Raw genomic sequence first — 25783 nt, forward strand, 5'->3', positions numbered from 1 at the left:
GGGATCCAGATACCTGTATTGCTTAAGGGAAGCTGGACCATGTCAGGCCGCCGAACGTCCCCAAGTCTGAGCTTGCAGAGAGAGATGGCAAGAGGAGTGATTATGTATCCATGTGAGGGCAGAGAAGGGAAGACCAAGTCCCAGACTTGAAGCAAGAGTGGGGAGGAAATGAGATGACTGGGGTTCTATTTGACAGTGATAGCCTCTCCTGTCAACCTTTATGTTGAACACTGAGCTGCCCCTGTAAAAACCGACCACCGATATAACATCTACAACCATTCAACAAAAAGGCTGACAGCTCCCAGTGCTGTGGACTCTGAGTGACGTGAATTCAGGAGATCTCAAGAGGCAATGTGGAGTAGTGCTTAGAGCTTGCCTGAGTCTGTGTGCTGTGACTGTGTGTGTGTGTGTGTGTGTGCACGCGCGTGCTCAGTTGTGTCCAACTCTTTATGACCCCGTGGACTATAGCCTATGGCGGACTCTCTGTGACCAGGCTCCTCTGGCCATGGGATTCTCCAGGCAAGAATACCAGAGTGGGTTGCCATTTCTTCCTCTAGGTGTTCTCCAAAGCCATTCTTCAGGATTGTATCAGTTTGTAATTCATTATGCCCTTGACAATCATAAAATGATAGAATTTGGAGCTGAGAGGGACAGGAGTCTGGCCTATTTTTTTTGGGTCAAGGAAGTGGAAGATGGGCAGCTCAGCATCTGCTGTGCTGGCCACACTGCGGTCCAGCTTGCTGTGTCCATTCGAGACTTCAACCTGAGTGTTTTCCCCATGAGACCTGAGCCGTTGGGCTGTGCTGGCCACACTGTGGTCCAGCTTGCTGTGTCCATTCGAGACTTCAACCTGAGTGTTTTCCCCATGAGACCTGAGCCGTTGGGCTGGGCTACAGCCCACTGTTGCCTCATTCAGTGCTTAAGTGTAAAAGCTGGAGGAGTTCCCTTCCCAGGGGGGCTTCCCGGATTCCTCTTGGGCTCAAGCAGAGGCCTTTTCTTTGTTAATCCCTGTCTGGGCACTTGAGAACAGTCCCCTTGCTATCCTTAGGCTAACTGATCAGAACACTGTCTTGGAAGATGGTTGTAATGGTTGTTCTGGGCTTCCCTAATAGCTCAGCCGGTAAAGAATCTGCCTGCAATGCAGGAGACCCTATTTTGTTTCCTGGATCGGGAAGATCCCCTGGAGAAGGGACATGCTACCCACTCTACTATTCTGGCCTGGAGAATTCCATGGACTGCATAGTCCATGGGGTCACAAAGAGTCAGACGCGACTGAGCGACTTTCACTTTCACTTTTCGAGCCCACAGCTCTGGGCTATGACCCCCATCTGGCTTCACATCAAAATATTCGTGTAACAGCTTAACTATACACAATGGCAGCCTTTTGAACTCAAAGTAAATGAACACTTGGGATTTTAAAGCGATATTGGAGTGTTCTCTAGATGGTATTCAGCAGGGAAAGGAAATGGATGTGAACATCTGTGATTATTCCACATTAAAATTATTGATCACAGGCCATGTGAGGCTTATCAGAGCACGGAGTGAACTTAGTTGTCAGTAGATGACTCGGGGTCATGTTAACACACAGCTGAGGCGCCTGCAGGTACTGGGTCCTGAAGATCAATCCACCAGAGGCTTTTCTGCTGAAACGGACCCACAAGACATGCCCTGTCTAGGGTGATTTCTAAGAATGATTTTTTAGTCTTAGGACTAATGTATGTTCGTTACAAATATGGAGCAGAATAGGAAAAAAAAATATCATGTGGTACAGACTTAAGCGTTGGGGTGACTTCATTAGTCCCAGGCAGGCTACTGAATCAGGATGAAAAGGGAGCAGATAATGGTAATGATAATAATAGCTAATATTTATTGACACTTTATTGGGGTAGGCACATTCAAGTGCTTCACATGTGTGGCCTTGTGTAAATTAGTCATCATTTTTGTGTAGGTGTGGCTTTATAACCATTTATAAATGAGGAGTTGGAGGCAGAGAGAGGTTAAAATCTCTGCTATTTGAGACGTAGAGAATGGACATGTGGAGATGGGGATGTGCGGTGGAAGGGGAGGCTGGGACAAATTGGTGGAGTGGGGCTGACATATATGCCCTGCCATGTGTATAACAGCTAGCAGGTGGGAAGCTGCTGTCTAACACAAAGAGCTCAGTTTGCTGTGCTCTGATGACCTAAGGAAGCAGGGAGATGGGGACCGAGTAGGGAGAGAAGCTGAAGAGGGAGGGGATGTATGCTTACCTATGGCTGAGTCGTGTTGTTCAACAGAAGCTATCACAGCATTGGAAAGCAATTATATTCCAAAAAAAAAAAAAAAGAGAAAGAAATCCCTGCTATCTGAGGGTGATGGGCACGAGGCATAGTGATATAAGACGATGTGATGTGATACAAACAGTATAAACAGCACGAAAAGGCTGTTGATAAAGGATCATGGTGCTGAGTGGGGGTCATAACTTGCGACAGATCCCAGGTGGGCAGCAGTGAGTGGGTGAGACCTTTGCCCTTTGAGGTTGGGTTGGAGAGGGAGAGGTAGAGGAGATAAATCGGTCTGGGGAGGACCAGCGACTACAGAGGGGAGGAAGTTGAAGTGGTAGGTTATGGAGTCTTTTCTGCCGTGGCAAAGAATTTGGAGTTTTTCTTGCAGATGAAGGGAGGTGTTCATGGGTCTCTACACAGGCAAGCCAGAGAAAGCAATGGCACCCCACTCCAGTACTCTTGCCTGGAAAATCCCATGGACGGAGGAGCCTGGTGGGCTGCAGTCCATGGGGTCGCAAAGAGTCGGATACGACTGAGCGACTTCACTTTCACTTTTCACTTTCATGCATTGGAGAAGGAAATGGCAACCCACTCCAGTATTCTTGCCTGGAGAATCCCAGGGACGGGGGAGCCTGGTGGGCTGCCGTCTATGGGGTCACACAGAGTTGGACACGACTGAGGTGACTTAGCAGCAGCAGCACACAGGCAAACAGCATAATCTTAGTTGTGTTACTTTGACAAAAACAAACTCAGCGTTTAGCATCACAAAAACCAGTGCCATGAAATCGCTGACTGTTTCTTACTGGTCTCTTTGATGCATTTTTGGTGCCACAGAGTCAGGGGGGAGCCTGGATGTGCGGAAACATTTTAACACACCCGCTGGGGCACTGCATGGGTGCAAAACGTCAGGGTGATCCAGGGTCCTTGGATATGGCTAGTGTGTCAGGCAAAGAAGGGCAGGTGGAAAATGCCTGAAATCTGTGAAAAGCTTGGAAGAGAGGTTGATCTGCTTGCAGTCTAGCTGGCAAGTTTTTTGTATTGCAAGTTTTTCTAGATTCTGACATCATTTTAGCGTCTACTTTTTCTTTATGAATTTTTTGCAGACTTTCCATTCTGCTCTGTGGATTGGTCTTTCTTTTTTTTGTTTTTACTACCAAACGGCTTTAATTACTGATCTTTAAAAATCATTTTAACATCTGTTGTATGAAGGCCCTTCATTAGTCTTACTTAGACTTTTCCTGGCTTTTCTTGTATGTTTAATCAGATGGAGGGCCTAAGGCTTATCTTCTGAAATCCGTTTTTCTTTCCTATTCCAAAAATTTTGTTAATGAATTTTATTGTGCTGATGTTAACTTTGTAGATTCATTTAGGGGAAGCTGAAATCTAAAAGAAGTGCCAGAAAAAAATGGGTTTTTCTCCACTTAATTAAATACATATAGTTCCTCAGTTTTGTGGACTTTTTCCACGTGGATATGGTCAATGTTCTGTACATTTTTTCCTAGCCATTTGTGGTTGTGAGTGATATAGTTTTTCTATTATGTTTTTTCGATAACTGTTTTTTGATGTGTAGGGAGGTTATGAAATATAACTTATTTTGGAATAAGTCTCTTTTGTTATTGTTCAGCCGCTAAGTCATGTCTGGCTCTTTGCAACCCCATGGACTGCAGCATGCCAGGCTTCCCTGTCCTGCACTATCTCCTGGAGTTTGCCAAACTCATGTCCACTGAGTTGGTGATGCCATCCAACCATCTCATCCTCTGTCACCCTCTTCTCCTCCTGCCCTCAATATTTCCCAGCATCAGGGTCTTTTCCAATGAGTTTAATAAATAAGAAACAGGAGGAAACTTCCATGATGTGATGAAAAGAAAAGAGAGAAAAAAATAATTCCATGTCTCCTTACTGAATTCTTTTTTTTCTCTCTCTTTTCTGTTTCTCATGTCATGGAAGTTTCCTCCTATTTCATATTTATTAAGCTCCTTCTTTCTTCTACTTCTTTTTTTCCCCTCCTAATCAGAAATGGATGTTGCATGTCGCCAGAAAACTTTCTAGCAATAATTGAAATGGTATTTTTTCTTTTGATCTATGATGTATTATGAAAATGATGAATTACATAAGTGACCTTAATATTTAGTCATCCTTTTGTTCTTTGGTCAGGCACATTACTCTTTTAACGTAATGCTGAATTTCAGCCATGTGTATTACAAGGCTATCTGAATCCTAAACATTTATCTCTCAGTAACATTTTCACTGACAAGGGATGTCTGAGGGTTCGTCTCTCCTGTCTCTTCATCCTCTCGTACTCAGCTGCTCCTAGGGGACAGAGATCCTACCGGCTGGGTAGCTGAGGGCACAAGATATCACGAGAGATGTTTAGTCAAAGGGGACTGTGCTCAGATTTCCTTGGTGGTCCAGTTGTTAAGATTCTGTGCTTCCAATACAGGGGGCGTGGGTTCCATCCCTGGCTGGGGAACTAAGATCCCACATTTAGCGTGATTCAGCTAAATGTTTTTCTTTAAAGGTGGAGACCTTGCAGAATTTCTCCCAAGGAAGACACTAGATGGCCAGTGCTTGGCAGGGAGAGTGAGGACCATCAGAGTTGGGTGGATGAGAGCCTGAACCTGAGGGAGGGGCCCTGAGCTGCTCTGGACATTTGGGTTTGCTGAGGGGGTTGAGATGCATCGACAGCAGAACTCAGCCTCTCCTCTACGGAAATGGAAAACCATGTTTAAGAACATCAAAATCGTTCGAGCAAAGTGCTTTGAAGCAGTGCCCAGTTATTAGCCTGCCCTGGGTAGTCCTCATGTCTTTTTGGCGGAGGCTGGGGCTGACTCGAGAGAAGAAGAGCAATCTAGAAGGTCTAGGGTGAGATTTGGCTCCGGGTCACGTTTATCCTTTTCTGCTGCTCTCTGGGGGAAGGTGGGCCTGAGTAAAGGTGGACCTCAGCATGGTCAGCCCTGGAAATGTGTGATTTCTGCAAAGCGGCCTTTGGGTATTCATGTCCAGTAATCAGCCAGCTCGTCTACAACCCCTGGGATGCGGATCAGGGCTTTTACTGCTTGCCCAGGAGAGGAACGCTGCTCACTGGATCCACCTGGACCCTGAAGTGCAGAGGAAGCAGTGGTTCCAGCTGGGGCTCCATGGAGCCTGCTGGGTTGTCCTGAGGAGCACCTGGGGCAGAGACGGGAGGCAGAGTTCTTCAAGGTGAAGACTGCTACCAACACCAGCCTCTGTTGTGGGCACTGGTCTAAGTGCATTTTAGACCAGGGCTTGGCAGCCTTTTCGGTATGTGCCAGCCATGGTCTGGCTTCGACCAGAAATGCGGAAAGAAGCCATGCCTCATGCCCCTGCACCATCCCCTCCTCTCTGCTCATGGCCCCTTACAGAGCAGTTTTGGCCCCTGGGTCACATTGCCAGTTCCTTTTCTAGATGACCTGGGAGGCGTGAGATGTTTTCCTTTGCCTCTGAGTGACTGGTGAGGTAAGATGCCAATCTCTTCCCACTAGGAAGGACCCTTCTCGGCCATAGTTCCACTCAAAGCTTCCCAGGAAGAGAGGGACGGTTCATGTTCTCCAGCTCTAGGCATCCTGAGTGTTCCTCCCTTCAATAGGAAGGAGTAACTCCTTTTGGATAAAACTTAAGAAGACAACATTTGATGCAATTATTTTTTTTTTTTTAATTTGGGGCACTGCAATAGCAATCGGCAGAAACCATTTTTGGGTGCATAGATAAGGATTTAAGATGCTGCTCCCAGGGCATTACCATTTGAATGGTGATACTGGTTCTAGCACAAAGAATAGAGTAAAACGTGATTCCTGGCAGGCTGCCCGCCTGGACTTCGTTAACCCGGGCGTGCCTGCCGTCCTCTCTCATTGCAGCAACAGAAGCCGGCGGTGTCCTTTGCAGATGCAGAATCAGCAGGGACTGGCCAGGACAGATAATGATGCTGGGTGTTCGTCTCCGAGCAACCTGACCTACATTTGGAAGAAGCGGCAGCTTCCCTGCTGGGTTCAGTTTGCTGCACGCTCACGCATCACAGTCCTGTCTGCTTGTCACCTAGAGAATCTACCACGTAAAGATGACACATGATCAATCAAGAAACCATTTTACATGCCTAGTCTGGGAGGTTATGGATAGTAGATACTCAGTAAATGTGAATTCCCTCCACTTTAAAAACCACCCCCTATTGAAGAGGCATTCCCTGCAAAAGCCTGCCCCGCACAGACCCCAGGACCTGGAGGAGTCTGATTCATCAGTCAATGCCAAGATAAGAGGAGCTGAACTTACAGGCAAAGTCACAACCGTGCTCCATGTAGGTTAGGGCTTTGCTTGTGTGTATGACCATCACTTGCCTGAAGATATTTAAGTCTTAGGTGGTAGTGTGGCAGAGAGCAAGAGTGAGGTCTCACAACAAATGAATCCCATTTGGCCTGCCTGAGAAGTTTGGCCTCTGAAATTTTTACCCAGAGTTTGGAGAATTTAATCTATCTGCAATCAGGGTTTGCTTGGAGGTGATTTCTAAGCATTCACTGCTACTTCTTTGGCTCTTAATGGGGTGGTTTGGTGTTAGCAGTAAAACTGTCTTGGATGATTGAACTTCAGTGAATGGTAGAATGCATCACAGTAATCTTTTACTAAGTAGTCCAAGCAGATCAGCGATTCAATGGACATGAACTTGGGCAAACTCCGGGAGATGGTGAGGGACAGGGAAGTCTGGCGTGCTGCAGTCCATGGGGTCGCAAAGAGTCGGACACGACTTGGTGACTAAACAACCACCACCACCAAGCAGGTCCTTTTGAAACAAGCATAACCCAGAACACTCATGCGCCACGTCATGCGATGGCATCGGGCAGTGACAGGGCGAACAGGCTCTGGAGTGGGTCGCAAGGTCCAAATTTTGGCTTCATCACTTCCCAGTTGGGTGACTCAATTTACCTACCCTGCTTCTGCCTCAGTTTCCTGATCTGTTAGTCATAGCACTTATATGCTGACAACAGGGTCTGGTGGATACAAGTGTTGGCTACCTTGCAATCTTGGTTTAATTTGCAACCAGTAAGTCAGTAGTATAATCAGACATTTTCCCAGTAAATAGACATCCTATTTTTCCTTATGGGGATCTCTTTCTCCCTATGAACTGTGATTTACACAGTGGGATGGTATTGTAAGTAAAAACCCAAGCCTTATTATTTCACTCACATATAAGCATTTTCCCAAAGTATAAAAGTTAGTTATAAACGTAATTTTTAATGACTGCATAATGTAATCTTATGGATTAGCCATAATTTGTGATACATTTTCTTAGTGTTGAACATTTTGGTTGTTCCATGCTGCTGGGTGGATGGTGGGGGCACCAGACACCCATGATGTATAACCGTTTCTATATTCTCTTTTCTCAGTGTCTCCTTATTCTTAGGTTAGATTTCCAGAAATAAAATCAATGGGTCAAAGGGATAAATATTTTTAAGGCCCTTGATAAATATTAACAAACGGCTCTCCCAGATCGTTTATAATTAAACTCCCACAATGACGTAGGCAAGTTATTCCTATGAGAGTCATCCTCTTGGGCCTCTCAATATGAAACACAATACCAGAGTAACGGACAAAGAGAACCCTTGAGAGGTCTTGAAATAGGAATCATTTTAAACTTCATTGGACAATCTTTTGTGATTAGCAACAACAAGACAAAAGCCAGATCTAATTTTGACCCAGCACGAACGAAAGAGTGCCTGAGTTGTTCAGGCTCTGATACCAGCATGGATTTTTCTCTCCTGTGTCAGTGAGAGCTTGATACCGATGTCGCCGTATCCGGCGCTGGAATGGCCAGGCCTGTGGAAGGCTGAGTCTCGACCCTCTCTCCCCTCCCGCCAGCTACACCGTGGGCACCGTCCAGGAAAACAACGACCAGGTCTGGAAGTTCCAGAGGTACTTCCTGGTGCAGGAATACTGCAGCCGCCTCAACATCCCCTTCCCCTTCGTGGTCTTCGCCTACTTCTACAAGGTGGCCAAGAAGTGCTTCCGGTGCTGCTGCAAAGAGAGGAGCACGGAGCCCTCCGCCTGCTGTGAGTGGCTCAACCCTTGCGCCGGGGCCCAGAGGCGAGGGTTCGTTTCTGGGAGGGTGTCTGGTCCACATCTCAACGGTGGGGTTAGTCACAGTTATTTCAGCACTCACAGTGATGTGTCCTGAGACTTCTCTGATGGCCCAGTGGTTGAGACAGAGCTCCCAAGGCGGGGGCGGGGGGCCTGAGTTTGATCCTTAGTTGGAGAACTGAATGAGATCCCACGTGCCACACAACCGAAAAAAAAAAACAACCCAAGTGTTCGTCTGTGAAGGTCAGGCGTCGAGTCCCCCAGTGACTTAACTCAGGAGGAAGAATAGATTAAGAAAGACATCTAGATCTGCTGGGACAGCCTTGTTCCAGGGGGCTCGCTTTTGGACGGACATCATAATGGTGTAAGTAGGATGTTGAACAAACACAATGGGTGGGATAGTGTCAAAATGTGACTTGTTTCTTGCTCTCTGTTGCTTCCGTGACATTTATTCTCTGGGAAACCTTAGGTCTGATTCTGGCAAGGCTCATTGCTGCAGAAGCCAGTACTCGAGAAACCAAGCACCACACTCAGAGAGTTGGAGAATCAGGTTTATTACGCTGGCGGGCCCAGAGGAGTTAACACTCTCAGCTCTGAGCCCCGAATAAAGGGGTTACAGAGTTTTTATAGACAGACTGTAGTGGGCAACACTAGCTGTTAATAGGCTGGTTTAAACTAAGGGGTTTCATGCATGCAGGAACAGCAGTCAAGATGGGGAAGGGGATGCCTGGCCTGGACAGGCATGATTAAGCAGGTTTGCAGGGGCTGGGCGATTACAAAGAGCAGGACAAGGGTGAGTGAGATAAACTCAAGTTCCTAGTATTGCACGTCCCCACCTTCTGAGACTACGTGACCTACGTGATCTAGTCTTTGCAAGGGGCGAGCTGAGTTACAGAGGCAGAACGAGAAGGAGGTTATGTCAAATTTTAACTTTTCCTCTTCATTCGTGACTTTTCTGGTGGCTCTTAGAGAAAATCTTCCGATGACCTTACTTGGTTGAAGAATCTCAGTTTAGGAATTGGGACCCGCTGTCCAATAGATTAACCAGCCCGTTCGCCGTCTTCCAGAGGGGAGGCTCCGCTTAGCACCCTTCTCAGCTGGTGGACTCGTCAGGAAGGGTGGGCCATTGGCTTTCCTCTCTCCCTGCCTCCTGCCCACTCACTCACCAGCTGCCCTAACTGGCCTTCTGTGGGTTGGAGCGTGGGAGAAGGGAGAGGAAAGAGCAGAAACCCTCTGTGGAAACAGTGGCGCTGCCCTGGGCTGGCTTCGTGCCCTCTGGCCTGTGCGTGTTTCCAGCTGACCCGTGATCGTGTGGCGCGTGGTGGATCCTTCAGCTGAACCCTGCCCGACCCCTTCACACCAACCACTGCTCCTGGGGTCTGGCAATGCTTTCTCTGGGGGCTGCTCCCCGACCCGAGCCTCTGGTCTCCAGGGGTGTCTTCTGCACACTCTCCCACACCGCCTTCTGGAAGGCAAGAGTCCACACGGCCGTGGGGTTTGCTCTGTCTCTCTTGCATGCTTGCCCACCTCCTCAGCCCTGTTAGACTCTAGGCAGGCAGTTCCCCACCAGCCCCTCTGCTCGCCCCGGCTGTGGGAGCTGGACTCTCTGACCCTTGACCCTCGGTCACACCTGGTTCCACCATCTTTTTGGCTGCAGAGAACCCACATCCGGCTCTCTCCCCCGAGACCCTAGGGTTTCCTAATGCCCCTTCCTCGAGCCACTAAGCTGGGCAAGTCTTCCTCACCCACAAATGTGTTTCCATCAGATTCAGCCCAAGGGAGAGAGAGGCCTATTTTCCTTCCTCCGGATGTTTGGACACGAAGAAAGAGTGGGAAAGAGCACCACCGGCTCCTGTAGCTTGTCCTCTAGCCTCAGGCTTAAGTGGGGGCTCCATCTCGGGGTGGGAGTGGGGCGCAGCTGCAGGGCAGACGTCTGCACATTGACGGGGCCCAGACCCTTTGGGGTCCACACGGATCTTTCCATTTCTTTTAAAAGTCAGAAGGAAAAGCAATAATTTTTAGGTGACAGAAAATCTGTTGGTACATGTGTAGGAAGCCAGCACTTCCCTGGTGACTCAGACGGTAAAGTTCTGCCAACGGTGCGGGAGACCCAGGTTCAGTCCCTGGATCAGGAAGATTCCCCTGGAGAAGGAAATGGCACCCCACTCTAGTACTTTTGCCTGGAAGATCCCATGGTCGGAGGAGCCTGGTAGGCTACAGTCCACGGGGTCGCCAAGAGTTGGACACAATTTCACTTTTACTTTCATATATGTGGGTGCATGTTCAGTTATGTCCAACTCTCTGTGACCCCATGGACTGTAGCCTGCCAGGTTCCTCTGTCTTCATGGAATTTTCCAGGCAAGAATGCTGGAGTGAGTTGCCTTTTCCTTCTCCAGGGGATCTTCCTGACCCAGGGATCCAACCTGTGTCTCCCATGCCTCCTGCATTGGCAGGTGGATTCTTTACCACTGAGCTGTCCAGGAAACCCCTGTTGGTATATACTTGTCTTTATACCAACCCAGTCATATAATCTTTTAAATATTTTCTTCATCCAGGAAGGGGCCCATGATGGCAGAAGTGCCAGTGCTGAGGGCCTGGGGTGACTGACTTATCTCAGTAAAATTAGAAGTCCTGTATCCCAGGGACTCCATCAGTTCAGGGACTCACAGAGGTCATCAGTGGCTCTGTGTGCTGCCTAGGGATGCAGAGTTGATGACCCAGATTGGACTAAGCCCTAGAACCTGTGAGATTTCCATTCTCTCTTTTTTTTTTTTTTTTGAGGAAAAGCCAAGAAGGGTCTCACTGAGTCTCTAAGAAGATCTCTTGTATCTTATCTAACAACTCCATGAGACCTGGTTGCTTGAAACAGCTACTATTTATCTGCTCACTGACTGGGCTTCCCCCGTGGCTCAGACAGTAAAGAATCTGCCTGCAATGTGGGAGACATAGGTTTGATCCCTGAGTTGGGAAGATCCCCTGGAGGAGGGCATGGCAATCCACTCCAGTATTCTTGCCTGGAGAATCCCCGTGGACAGAAGAGCCTGGCAGGCTGCGGTCCATGGGGTTGCAAAGAGTCATACACGACTGAGTGACTAAGAATGCACGACTACCATCATGGGATTCATGTTTCATTTTGGGCCAATCATTCCTGTCTTTCTAGTATATCCCAAATATTTTGATGATTCAGAAAGTAAAAACATGAATTTTACTAACCTAGATATGATAATTGGCTGTAATTAAGAAAAATTTAATTTGCTAAGAACCATCATTTTTTTGTTTGATTCCTGCAAAGAAAAATGGGGGAAAGATACTCAGGAATATGACCTTCAGTATTGTTCATAATTTGCTTCTGTGTTACTCCTGCAGCCATGATCCCCTAAAGTCTGGCTTTCAGAATGTAAATGTACAAGGACCCCCATCTCATGTCACAGTTTAAAGAATCCTCATTGTCGACTCTTTTAACAGCATTATTTCAAGATGTTCAATGTCACTTTGGGGATGTCATTAGCTATCGCATGTATGTAATTGCCTTTCCTAATGAGGAAAAGTGTTTTGACAATTTGGATAAGTTACCGTCTTTCTTCTCATTGTTTTGCTGTGGAAGACAGAGTGAGTAATTTCTAACCAAAAGAATGAGAAGTCTTTATATCAGGAATGGGAATTGAAAGCTGAGACCTGGAATTTGTGCTCAAAGACTACACCCAAAGATCAGGGGCATGTCATGAAGCGTCTCAGAACTACCTTTGAGTCTGTTTTGAAGCCATGTCATGGATGAATGTCTGTAGAACCTGTGGGAGGGCTCAGGGGACCAAACCAAGCCTGCAGACCTGGAGGCAAATGCAAAGTAAATTTAGGAAATGTGTTGCCAACTAGAGTCTTTGGCAACAAGTTTCATACTTCTTCCTGAATGGTTACAGAGGAAAAACAAATGATGGAGAAAGGTTGTGGGGAGGAAGGTTTGATGAAGTATGAAGGAAAGTGAAAATGAAAGTAAAAGTCACCTAGTCGTGTCCGACTCTCTGTGACCCCCTGGACTATACAGCCCATGGAATTCTCCAGACCAGAATACTGGGTAGCCTTTCCCTTCTCCAGGGGATCTTCCCAACCCAGAGATCGAACCCAGGTCTCCCGCATTGATTGTTTGCCAGTTGAGCCACAGGGGAAGCCCAAGAATACTGGAGTGTGTAATCTATCCCTTCTCAGGGGATCTTCCCCACCCAGGAATCGAACCAGGGTCTCCTGCATTGCAGGCAGATTCTTTACCAACTGAGCTATAAAAGCCATGTCTAACAGTTAGTGCTGTCTGGAAATAATTTGGTGCCTTGTGACGTAGGGAATTCCTCATCACCAGTGGGATTCCAGCTGGGGGTGGGGAGGTAGAGGGGCTCCATGGGAGGAAGGTCTGCTCTCCAGCCCAGAATCAATAGAATCAGGAGACGTGATGTATGGGTGAGGACAGATCAGTCCTTTGGATTCAGGATGGGCTGAGAAGGCAGGATAAGATGCAGATATCCTCCCCAAACTTATTTGTGATTAAGCATAATAAGAACGTAAATGTAGAAAACAGGCATGTGGACAAACGGGGGCCGAGGAAGGTGAGGGTGGGTGAATTGGAGATGAGCTGTCTGGTGGCCTCCCATTCCCGTTCCATTTCTGTATTCTTCCTGAGACTAAGAGCTGTCTGGAGAAAGTGTCGTTGGCTCACTGTTCCTCCAATTGTGGTGAGCCCTTCAAGGAGACAGGTACAGAATAATACCACTCATTCTGACATGTTGCTTTCTCTAGTTGAAGCTCCTGTCCACTTGCTGGCCAGGTTTGGGGATATGTTTTCATTCATTCATTTATTTTTTATTGGAGTATAATTGCTTTACAATGCTGTGTTGGTTTCTTGGTGAGCACACACACACTACCCTGTGTAAAATAGAAAACTAGTAGAGAACCTGCTACAAAGCACAGGAAGCTAGTTCAGCGCTCTCTGACGACTTAGAGGGGTGGGAGGGGTCCCAAGAGGGAGGGGATACATGTATGCATATGGCGATTCACTTTGTGTACAGCAGAAACCAGTACAACATTGTAAAGCAGCAAAGCAACATTTGTTGGTCAGTTGCTCAGTCGTGTTTGACTGTTTGTGACCCCATGGACTGCAGCACGCCAGGCTTCCCTGTCTTTTACCATCTCCCAGAGCTTGCTCAAACTCATGTCCATCAAGTCGGTGATGCCATCCAACCATCTCATCCTCTGTCATCCCCTTCTCCTCCTGCCTTCTGTTTTTCCCAGCCAGGGTCTTTTCCAATGAGTTGGCTCTTCGCATCAGGTGGCCAAAGTATTGGGGTTTCAGCTTCAGCATCAGTCCTTCCAATGAATATTCAGTGTTGATTTCCTTTAGGATGGACTGGTTTGATCTTCCTGCAGTCCAAGGGACTCTCCAGAGTCTTCTCCAATTAAAATAGATAAATAAATAAAGTGAAAACAAATCCCCCAACCTGGCCAGCAAGTTGACAGAAACTTCAACTAGGGAAAGCAAAGAAGGCAGAAATAAGCTGTGTTCATCTGCACCTGTCTCCTTGAAGGAGACACCACAATTGGAGAAACAGTGAGCCAACGACGCTCTCTCCAGACAGTTCTTAGTTTCAGGAAGGAATAAAGACATAATGGGGGATGGGGGTGGAGGACAGAATCCTCCAGCCACTATGCAATGATGACAGAAGACAGGGACCCAAGAGCCTCTTTACTCCCTGGAGATTCTGGGGCATCTGGTCACCACCTGCCCTTTTGTCTTTCTTTCGGGATGGCTAATTCCTGAACCACAGCATTCTGTGGCCGTCGACTCCTCTCACGGTAACTCATTTCCTACATTTACTTTGCATTTGCCTCCAGTGATAGGAGAATCATGGGGTTTAAGCTTCACATGGCTCTTCTTTAGAGAAAAATGCAAGATTTTTCGAATAACTTTTCAGAAAAGGTAGAATCCAAGCTTCCCTGTTTTGTACTTTTGGGCCGATACTTTCAAGTGATGGTAAAATGTATGCTACCCAGTGATTACAGTTTTATAAAACCCATCGCTTTTCATGAATGAAAAAGTATTTATTTATAGAGCATTTGAAAAATACAGAGAAGCTCAACTGAGGGCAAGAGCAGATGGGCTTCAGACGGTAAAGAATCTACCTGCAATGCGGGAGACCTGGATTCGATCCCTGGGTTGGGAAGATCCCCTGGAGGAGGACATGACAACCCACTCCAGTATTTTTGCCTGGGGGATCCCCGTGGACAGAGGGGCCTGGCGGGCTGCAGTCCATGGGGTCACACACAGTTGGACACAACTGAGTGACTAAGCACAGCAGCACAGCACATCTAGAGATAAATATTGATAGCATATTGGTATTGATTCTGTTATTCTTAGGTGGGTGTATGATAATTTGATTGCTGTGTACATACATATTCAAAATCTAATTTGCTCATTTAACTAATAACCTCCCATAGAACATCTCCCATCACCATAAGTATATACCTTTATGACAATTTTTAGCTGTGGAATATTCCAGCCTATGGATATACTGTACTTCATTAAACCAATCCCTTGTTAAGCATGTATAGTTTCTCCTCTTTGGTTACTATGTCTATGATAAGCAGTTTTATATATTCATTTTTGAATGCATCAGTGACTTTTTTCCCCTTTGAATTCTTTTCAAAGGAGAAATTTCTAGATACAGTGTATGTACGTGTTGAAGTCTTTTGATATGTCTGTTCCCATCCCATCCCTCGTTCCCTAACGCTGTAACAGTTCACAGATTTTCCCCAGTATATGGGAAACCTGTTTACTCACCTCCTTGCCAACACACGGTACAGTCGTTATTGTAGACCCTGCTCAGTTTCCAGTTTCGTTATGAAAATGCTATGTTATTGTCTCAGTCAACATTTCCTTGATTCTTAGAGAGGTTGGACATTTAGTCATCGGCCATTTTTGCTGTCCAGCCACCTAGTTCAGGAGCATCTATCCTTTTCCAGGTGATTATTAAGTTCTCCTATTGGGCTTCCACATACCTTTAGTTTGAGGAAAACAAATTGAGAATGACTTTGCTTGGAAAAATTCAGTTAAGAGAAATTCAGTTAGGAATTATTTTTTTAAGTGAATGACCACCATTGAAAAATAAATCTGGATATTGCTATCTGCGATCTGCTTCAATTCTGCCCCTTGCCTATTGGTTCTGCCTCTGACTCCCAATTAATTCTGTTTATACCTAGGAAAACCTTATAACAATTCCTAAACTCTAACATCTTGAGGAACAAATTTAAAACTAAACACTGCTGCTGCTGCTGCTGCTAAGTCACTTCAGTCGTGTCCGACTCTGTGTGACCCCATAGACGGCAGCCCACCAGGCTCCCCGTCCCTGGGATTCTCCAGGAAAGAACACTGGAGTGGGTTGCCATTTCCTTCTCCAATGCATGAAAGTGAAAAGTGAAAGTGAAATCGCTCAGTCATGTCCAACTCTTAGTGACCCCATGGACTGCAGCCTACCAGGCTCCTCCATCCATGGGATTTATCTTATCTCAGAATAAGATAAAGTGCATGAATATATGCACTTTTCTTTCCCCACGAATTCATATAGAGGATTGCTGTCCATTGCATTAGTCCTGGAAACACAGGTGACTCGTTGATCTGTTCTTTTGTTTGCATGCCATCTGAAAAGCTAAGTCACTGTAAAAAGTGTTAGTTGCTCAGTTGTGTCTGACTCTCTGCGACCCCATGGACTGTAGCCCCAGACTCCTTAGTCCATGGAATTCTCCAGGCAAGAATACTGGAGTGGGTTGCCATTTCCTTCTCCAGGGGAACTTCCCAACCCAGGGATCGAACCTGGGTCTGCTGCATTGCAGGCAGACTGTTTACTGTCTGAGCCACCAGGGAAGCCCTACTGTTAAAAAAAAAAAAAAAAATGAACTAAAAATCTTGCTGGAACATTCCCCAGGCCAATTTTGCAGCACACCTGGCTTAGGTGAGAGGAAAAGACTAAACATAAGATTTTCCTTGAGGTCTACACCCAGGCTGCATATTTCAAGAGGATAGGTATGAAGTCCAGGGATGATTCTCCTCTCCTCCAAAGTTTCTACCCCAGCGTTAGGTTGAGAATAGATAATCCATCAGTAATAATCCAACTGAATAATCAGTGTAGCATTCTGATGTCATCAAAATGGGACATGGGAATTGTGAGAACCAAATTGAGTACTGAAGTGATTTTGTTAAGTCACAAGACACACAGATGGGCTATGGCTGGATCTCGGTTTGGAATGCAAATTACATTCCTATTTCATGCAAGCTCCAATTTCTCATCGTTACCAAGAACTTCATTACTATTCCATTGCTCTGCTGCAGTCACTAGTGAGTAACATTAGTCAGATCAGCCTGTGCAGGACGAATCCAAGTCCTTTGGTTCCAGAGTATGGCAAAATGCCTAGCAGGTGTTGATTTAGGAGGGAAAGGGGTAAAGGAAACAATTTGAATGTTTTTCTTTGTCTCATTATTCAAGGTTTCAGAAATGAAGACAACATGACTCTGGCATGGGAGGGTGTCATGAAAGAAAATTACCTTGTCAAGATCAACACAAAAGCCAGCGACCCGTCAGAGGAGTATGTCAGCCGTTTATTCCTGCTTTGCGAGGGTCCCCTTGTGTACAGAAGCTAGCAGATCACAGGCAGCTTACTTGAACAAACTCTGTGTAAAGAAAATTCGCACCAGAGAGCAGCATCAGGAGGCTCAGACAGCCAAAGGTGACAAACAGAAGGCTGTGTCAGCCTTCCAGGAAGGGCAAAACCTTCCCCCCTGCTATCTGATGGCCCTCCTGATTGCAGGGAAGAAAGAGATGTTGATATTTGGAACCTGCAAGGCAACGCCATGGACCAGGTGACCAGAGCATGGGTCCCTGTGCCATAGCTGCAGAGGTGAATTCTGGGAAGATCCACAGATCATGGGCAGCAGTCATTACTTTACAGGGTCCACACATGTGTCTCTGCGAGGAAGAAACAGAGAGATTAGAAGATGGCAAAGCCCTTGGGTTGATGTGTCACAGACTGTTCTTGTCCCTGAGAAGTCCTGAGCATCCTCTATGAGGCACATGGAGTTGCTGTAAACATCCCATAGAACTAGGCACATCACTCCCTCCATAGATGGTCCACGAAGAATGTGGGCTGCAGGGTCTCCAGGAGCATGCCCTTTGAGCTTAAAATGGGGTTAACAGGGTTAATGCTACCGCTAAGTCGCTTCAGTCATGTCCGACTCTGTGCAACCCCATAGACGGCAGCCCACCAGGCTCCCCCATCCCTGGGATTCTCCAGGCAAGAACCCTGGACTGGGTTGCCATTTCCTTCTCCAATGCATGAAAGTGAAAAGTGAAAGTGAAGTCGTTCAGTCGTGTCCGACTCTTAGCGACCCCATGGACTGCCGCCTACCAGGCTCCTCCATCCATAGGATTCTCCAAGCAAGAGTACTGGAGTGGGGTGCCATTGCCTTCCCCATAACAGGGTTAATAGTCAAATGTAATTCTAACGGAGAGCTCCAAACACACCTCAGAATTCGTCTAAGGAAGAATAAACATAAGAACAACTACTCTCTTTGTTAGGCTTAACACAGTTATGGGGAGCACGGGACGTGAGGTGTGCTTTTTCTCTTCGAGCAATGAGGCAGAGGCCTCTATCCTCCTCTGTCCCTGGACTCACAGATTTTAGTTTTGGAAGGAAGGAATGGACATTACATGTCATCTTCCACCTCCCACCCACATCAACAAAGGTAGCATCAATTTGGTGTCCTTCCAACTGGGACAAGAATGCAATTCTGCTTTGATTGGATATTTGGAAGAAAGTAAAAATGATAAAAGTAGCTGATGTTAATTTAGTTGAAGATGAAAATGATCTGTATTTTGTTTTTTAAAATGGAACCTAATAACCTTTTTTCTCTCTTTCTCTGTTTTCTCTCTTTTTAAACATCTTTGAAGAATAAGGCATCGTTTTAGACAGCTGGATACAAAGGTAGGGTCCTGTTTATAGTTTGGGAAATATTTTTTAAACTCTATTATCTTTGAGCTTTCAGCTAGAGGCCGGTGTCCAAAAATAAATGAAGTTAATTGTTTTGAAAAATGGATATGACCCTCTTCTGTGTTCAGTTGTCTTCGTTCAGTGTGTGAAGTCTGACTGCTGGAACAAAATTGCTTCAGATGTTTCTAGCCCACGTGGGAATAGTCCTGAGTCCCATTTCTACAACGTCTGAAATTTCTCCTGCTTCTGTCTAACCCAGGACCCCATTTCTCTTTTTCTCTCAAGAGAAAGATGCTTGCAATGACAAGGAGCACCAAGCAGGCTCAGAAAATCAGCTTGGGAGCCTGGGAGCCTCTATGCCGGTCTTTGTTGCCACTCTAATTTGTCACCTACTGAATTTGAATTATGAATGTGTGAATACACACATAAATGTCAGGCCTAGAGAGGGAATGCCCACCTCCATCCTGAGCTGGGCAGCTGGAAATTACGATTTGGTTCAGGAGAAGTGGCATTCGATTCATAAATACTGGCTCCCTGTTAGACTCTGAGGAGGAGGTGGTGTCTCTCTTATCATGGCATTTTGAGGATGGGCCCTGGGTGTTGCAGTCACATGGCACATTTGCTGCTTCCTGCCTTGCCGCCCCCAGGATGTGCTGTTTCACTGCTGACAATACCCCTTCAGGGGTGGCAGGGTCTCCAGTACCCAAATCCCCTCCTGTAGGAGCGTCTCAAGGAACATTGAATAAATGAACCAAAAGTGCTCTTTTCGGAGCTCTAACTGATGATTTATCCAGTCCACAATTCCTTGCATATGTATTTCTGTGTTATCAGCAGCATGTAAAACATCTGAGGCCATGTGTCCATGGGTCTCCCTTCCTGCACTCTGGTCCCGTGCAGGATGCTGAACTGATGCCTGGAACCTTCCTACCTGCACCCCCTGCCCCCATGGCTTGTCAATTCCTTCATCGCCTTCCCTCCCCTGGAGCCGCCTGCTCCATACATTGGTGTCAGCCACTCAGGATGATGGTACATTCTGTGTAGAATGTTTCTGTCACAATCAGCTTTATTTCCCTACACTTTAGGGACTTCAAACAACCATCTTATTTCCCTCTTGCTTTTCTGGATCAGGAGTATGGGAAGGGAACAGCTGGGCAGTTCTTCTGCTTCTTGTCGTCTCAGCTGGGTTTACGGGGCTGGATTCAACTGGCAGTAAGGCCGGGACCTGGCCCCTTGGTGCTCCTCCTCATTGCTTTTCTCCCCACATGACCGCTGATCTACGTAGCTTGCGCATCTTGGGTCGGTTCCCTTTGTTCCATAGGGGCTGGCTTCCAAGACTGAGGAAGTGCTCCCCAAGGTGGGACCTGGACCTGGCATGACGTTGAGTAAAGAAGCCCCAGGCCAACTGAGATCTAGCTGGGGGAAGAGTTAATGCCACACGTCCATCCTCTACCCCTCGAGGTGGGAGTGATGCGTAGACATGGAGACACGTGACAGCTATCTTTGGAACCACACCATCACACAAGAGTATATCCTGTTTCAACTGCTCTCCTTCTGATGTTATACTATTGCTGGTTTTTAATTGAGTGACTAGGAAGACCCCTAGTATGCTAAGGCTGTATATTGTCACCCTGCTTATTTAACTTCTATGCAGAGTACATTATGAGAAATGCCAGACTGGATGAAGCACAAGCTAAAATCAAGATTGCCAGGAGAAATATCAATAACCTCAGATATGCAGATGATACCACCCTTATGGCAGAAAGTGAAGAGGAACTAAGTGAAGGAAGAAGAGGAAAGTAAAGAAGAGCCTCTTGATGAAGGTGAAAGAGGAGAGTGAAAAAGCTGGCTTAAAACTCAACATTCAGAAAACTAAGATCATGGCATCCAGTCCCATCACTTTATGGCAAATAGATGGGGAAACAATGGAAACAGTGACAGCTTTTATTTTCTTGGGCTCCAAAATTACTTGGGCTCCAGATGATGAAGCAGTCATGAAATTAAAAGATTGCTTGCTCCTCAGAAGAAAAGCTATGACAAACCTAGACAGCATATTAAAAAGCAGAGCATTGCTTTGTCAACAAAGGTCTGTCTAGTCAAAGCTATGGCTTTTCTGGTAGTCATGTATGGATGTGAGAAATGGACCATAAAGAAGGCTGAGGGCCAAAGAATTGATGTTTTTGAACTGTAGTGTTGGAGAAGACTCTTGAGAGTCCCTTGGACTGCAAGGAGATCCAATCAGTCCATCCTAAAGGAAATCAATCCTGAATATTCATTGGAAGGACTGATGCTGAAGCAGAAATTCCAATCTTTTGGCCACCTGATGTGAAGAGCTGACTCATTGGAAAAGTCCCTGATGCTGGGAAAGATTGAAGGTGGGAGGAGAAGGGGACAACAGAGGAAGAGATGGTTGGATGGCATCACTGACTCAATGGACATGAGTTTGAGCAAACTCCAAGAGATGGTGAGGGACAGGGAGGCCTGGTGTGCTGTGGTCTGTGGGATGTCAAAGAGTTGGAGATGACTGAGCCATTGAATAAGGAAGACACCATTGGGCTAAGTGCCATCAAAGCAAACATGGCCCCCAAATTTCATGAATGGACCCTTTGTTGAATGTTTTGGGTGTGGGAGCATTTTCAAGCCGAATTACATAGGATTAATTAGGAATAACACTTTGCAGTATCAGGAGTGTTTTCCAGATTACCTGAGTCTATAGTATCAGGGAACAAGGTCAGCAGCTGTGAAGACCCTAAGTCCAGAGAGGCATGGAATGTTGTAGACTAGAGAGGGACAGTGTGAACGAGAGGGAACTCCTAGTGGGAAGAAGGGGGAAGCTATTTTGTCCTGTGAGGGAACTTGTTGGCCTCTTTAGGGATGCGTTTTACTCCCCCACAATCCTCTGGGGACATATCTGGGGACACTCCCTTCAAAGAGCCCTCTGGACAGTCAGAGTGGCCACATAAGAGGGACTTAAACAGTTTGGCTTGGGAATAGAGGTATGAAGCATGTGTCTAGATGTGTGTGTCTGTATGTAGAGAAAATAGGCTATTTTTGGTTATTCTGTTGCTTTACTTTTGAGTCCACTTGAGGTGGCTTTGTAGGGAGTTGATGGAAAGTGGACTTGGGGTTGAACTCAACCTTCTGTGTACCTTGCTGGGGGGCATGCAGAGCCTGGGCAGGATGGCAACACGGGGACGGAGCAGAGTGGGACTGGGGTCAGAGGTCAGCCGGACATCCAGGCACTGGTCCAGCTGAACTGATTCCCGGGTTCAGGGAGGCCTCCTAGTTGGTGAGCTTCTGGGAGGGTTGGGGTGATCCGGTGGTGGGGGCGGTGGGCCTGAACAGTGGGGGCTGTGGGGGCTGCTGAGGGGGTCCCAGATGGTTGCAGTCACAGTTGGGGGCTGTCCACACATACATGTGAGCCTGGGTTCTGTGGGGCCTTCAGGGGAGGGCCTTGGGTCAAGGCCCCTTGGCGTCTCTCTGGCTGTGGAGCTCAGCCTCTTTGTGGCTCTTATAAGAAGTCCCCCACATGCTGCATTTTTCAGGTTTTGGTAGAATTTAGGCAGATCCCTCCAGTGTTCTTGCCTGGAGAATCTCAGGGACGGAGGAGCCTGGTGGGCTGCTGTCTATGGGGTCGTACAGAGTTGGACACGACTAAAGTGACTTAGCAGCAGCAGCAGCAGGCAGATCCCTGGGAAACCATAAACCACACAACACAGAGCCCTCGGCCCCACCCATGGACTTCACTGCCTCTCTCCCCTCTCTTGGGGCTCCCCTGGTGGCTCAGACGGTAAACTGTATGCCTGCAATGTGGGAGACCTGGGTTCGATTCCTGGGTTGGGAAGACCCCCTGGAGAAGGAAATGGCAATCCACTCCAGCATTCTGGCCTGGAAAATCTCATGGACGGAGGAGCCTGGTAGGCTATAGTCCATGGGGTCTCGAAGAGTTGGACACGACTGAGTGACTTCACTTTCACTTTCACTTTCTCCCCTCTCTAGTCCTGTCGCCACCCTCTCTCCCTTTTATCTCCTCCCCCATCCTCTGTGCCTTCTCCTCTGAACAACAAAAAGATTCTCCTTCATATCCAAAGAGAATTTTAGGGCTGGCCACTTGTTTCTTGAGCAAGCTCTTAATGTCTTCAGTTCAGTTCAGTTCAGTTCAGTCGCTCAGTTGTGTCCGACCCTTTGCGACACCATGAATTGCAGCACGCCAGGCCTCCCTGTCCATCACCAACTTCTGGAGTTCACTCAAACTCACGTCCATTGAGTCGGTGATGCCATCCAGGCATCTCATCCTCTGGCGTCCCCTTTTCCTCCTGCCCCCAATCCCTCCCAGCATCAGAGTCTTTTCCAATGAGTCAACTCATGTGTAGGCATGAGGTGGCCAAAGTACTGGAGTTTCAGCTTTAGCATCATTCCTTCCAAAGAACACCCAGGGCTGATCTCCTTTAGAATGGACTGGTTGGATCTCCTTGCAGTCCAAGGGGCTCTCAAGAGTCTTCTCCAACACCACAGTTCAAAAGCATCAATTCTTTGGTGCTCAGCTTTCTTCACAGTCCAACTCTCACATCCATACATGACCACAGGAAAAACCATAGCCTTGACTAGACGGACCTTTGTTGGCAAAGTAATGTCTCTGCTTTTGAATATGCTATCTATGTTGGCCATAACTTTTCTTCCAAGGAGTAAGCGTCTTTTAATTTCATGGCTGCAGTCACCATCTGCAGTGATTTTGGAGCCCCCAAAAATAAAGTCTGACACTGTTTCCACTATTTCCCCATCTGTTTCCCATGAAGTGATGGGACTGGATGCCATGATCTTCATTTTCTGAATGTTGAGCTTTAAGCCAACTTTTTCAGTCTCCTCTTTCACTTTCATCAAGAGGCTTTTTAGCTCCTCTTCACTTTCTGCCATAAGGGTGGTATCATCTGCATATCTGAGGTTATTGATATTTCTCCTGGCAGTCTTGATTCCAGCTTGTGTTTCTTCCAGCCCAGCGTTTCTCATGATGAACTCTGCATAGAAGTTAAATAAGCAGGGTGACAATATACAGCCTCGACATACTCCTTTTCCTATTTGGAACCAGTCTGTTGTTCCATGTCCAATTCTAACTGTTGCTTCCTGACCTGCATATAGGTTTCTCAAGAGGCAGGTCAGGTGGTCTGGTATTCCCATCTCTTTCTGAATTTTCCACAGTGTAAACCATACTAAACAGTGTATTGAAGTCCTTTTACTGCAAAAAATATAGAGATTTCTCCAAAGCCCTCCAGTAAAAAAAAAAACAAAAACAAAAACTCCATCTCATTCTTACACCAGAAAACAAAGTCATTCCTTAACCTTAAATCTGTAAGTAGGAATCTTACTATGCCTTCTTTATTTTAGGCAGCCCTCATGGTTTCTTTTTGTCCTTTTCTAACCTCACAGTTAAATTATGAGGTTAATACTGGAAAGAAGCCATAGTTAAACTGAGAGTTTTCCTTGAGTGAGTGATTTAGCACGTTGGAAACCAACTGTACAGAGATTGCTTTATGTCTATAGCTTTTATCAAGTGTAACAATATGGCTTGTAATTTGAAGTGATCTTTATCATCTTCATGTATCTTGTGTAAAAACTTGTGAAATATGCATGTATTGAAAATAATTTTATCATGCCTTTTACCTAAATTTGTTTTGCTATTTATACTGTGTTTTTGGTGAGGGGAGACACTTTATTTGCAAAAACTTGATTAATGTTATATTATTTTCATTAGTGTTATACTCTTATCAAAGCAAAGCATTATTGATATCATTTATTGGTATTAGTTACATATAACATTATGACTTACATGTGTAAATTTGTATCTGTATATAGGTTATATATTATTTCTGTGTTGTTAAAAACCTCTCATTTCTGTGTGGGAATCACTAGTGATTAAGATTCGTGCTTCCCTGATGACTCGGCGGTAAAGAATCTGCCTGTAGTGCAGGAGACACAGGTTGGATCCCTGGTTTGGGAAGATCCCCTGGAGAAGGGAATGGCAACCCGCTCCAGTATTCTTGCCTGGAAAATCCCACAGAGAAGCCTGGTGGCCTACAGGCCATGGGGTTGCAAAGGAGTCGGGCATGACTTAGTGACTAAACAACAACAGTAGCAAAAACTAATCCTAATTGGTGCTAATGCTTATTTGCTAGTGATTTGATTTCAGAAAGTCTGTAGTGAACAAGCTCTGAAATATCACCTGTCTGATATTCTGCCGTACTCCAGGCATGGGCCATACTTCTTATTTCATGTATAGTTAATCTGTTTCATGGAAAAGCCTTAGAGTCATGATTTAAAATTTAAGTTGGAAAATTGATCTAAAGACTGGTTCTGTTTTCTCCTTTCCAAGCTTAATGACCTCAAAGGTATTCTGAAAGAGATTGCTAATAAAATCAAATAAAACCGCATGGACTCTGATGGAGAAAAATTTAATTCTAGCAAGGTAAGTCATTTTAATAGCTTTCTTCTTTTTTTGATCTGAAAATTTACATATTTTGAGACTAATTCAAAATCATGATATTTTCTCAGTTCTTTTATTTTCACATGTGATCAGATTTGCAAAATAACACTGGTGTAAAAAAAACAATCAAGGGATATAGAAAGGATACAGGTAGAAACCCACCTCCCATAACTCCCCCTCATGCCCACACTCCAAGACTGTTCCCTGATCCAAGGTGAGCACTGATAGCATCCTTTTGAAACAAAAAAAAAAACTTGCAAATTGTACAGCTATTTTGACATTAATTGAATCAAGATCAGACTATTCAAAGAGTTGGCCTTTTTTTTTTTTTAACTTAACTCTAGATCATGAGTGTCTTTACAGATCTGTGCTTCAAATATGTACCTCATTCTCATGGTGCATCATTGATGATTATTGCTGTAGGGGATACACAGATGTCTGGGTCTTTTGGTTGGCTTATTTTCTCTCAACAAATGCATGTTGATCACATCTTACTACCAAAAATGTTTTAGTAAACCTTTTAAGATTTGGGGGGCTTCCCTGATAATTCAGACAGGTAAAGAATCTCCCTGCAATGTTGGGAGACCCTGGGTCAGGAAGATGCCCTGGAGAAGGGAATGGCTACCCACTCCAGGATTCTTCCTTGGAGAATTCCATGGACAGAGGAGCCTGGCAGGTTACAGTCCATGGGATCACAAAGAGTTGACTGAGCCACTAACGCTTTCTTTCACTTTCAAGGTTTTTAGCAATAGCTCATTTGCACAATAAAAATGTAATTCAGTTAACTGGCAAAATTGAGCCCAAGGCTTTGCACCATGATCTGAGCATTTACTTTAATTAAGTTTTCTCATTACCTGTCCAAATGCTGAAACCAAATGTTAACAATGTTGTTAGGGAGTCGTAGAGCTAGGAGGAAACAGCTATGAGCATTCCATTT

The 25783-nt window shown here is 45.9% G+C and overlaps 1 protein-coding gene across 4 annotated transcripts in view; it reads left to right on the forward strand.

Annotated features, from left to right (window-relative positions):
• Nucleotides 1-25783, forward strand: part of TRPM8 (transient receptor potential cation channel subfamily M member 8) — a 92510-nt gene that overhangs the window by 61965 nt on the left and 4762 nt on the right. For 3 of the 4 annotated variants that reach the window (XM_061412695.1, XM_061412692.1, XM_061412694.1), the window contains 4 exons: nucleotides 8130-8320; nucleotides 16871-16970; nucleotides 18332-18365; nucleotides 24736-24828. In XM_061412695.1, coding sequence (XP_061268679.1) covers nucleotides 8130-8320; nucleotides 16871-16970; nucleotides 18332-18365; nucleotides 24736-24786 — 376 coding nt within the window. In that variant the 3' untranslated portion in view covers nucleotides 24787-24828. Of the gene's footprint in view, nucleotides 1-8129; nucleotides 8321-16870; nucleotides 16971-18331; nucleotides 18366-24735; nucleotides 24829-25783 lie in introns of those variants that run through there. The other variant, XM_061412693.1, reaches the window with a different exon arrangement.

Source organism: Bos javanicus, chromosome 3, assembly GCF_032452875.1.
Source record: "Bos javanicus breed banteng chromosome 3, ARS-OSU_banteng_1.0, whole genome shotgun sequence".
NCBI classification, from domain to species: domain Eukaryota; kingdom Metazoa; phylum Chordata; class Mammalia; order Artiodactyla; family Bovidae; genus Bos; species Bos javanicus.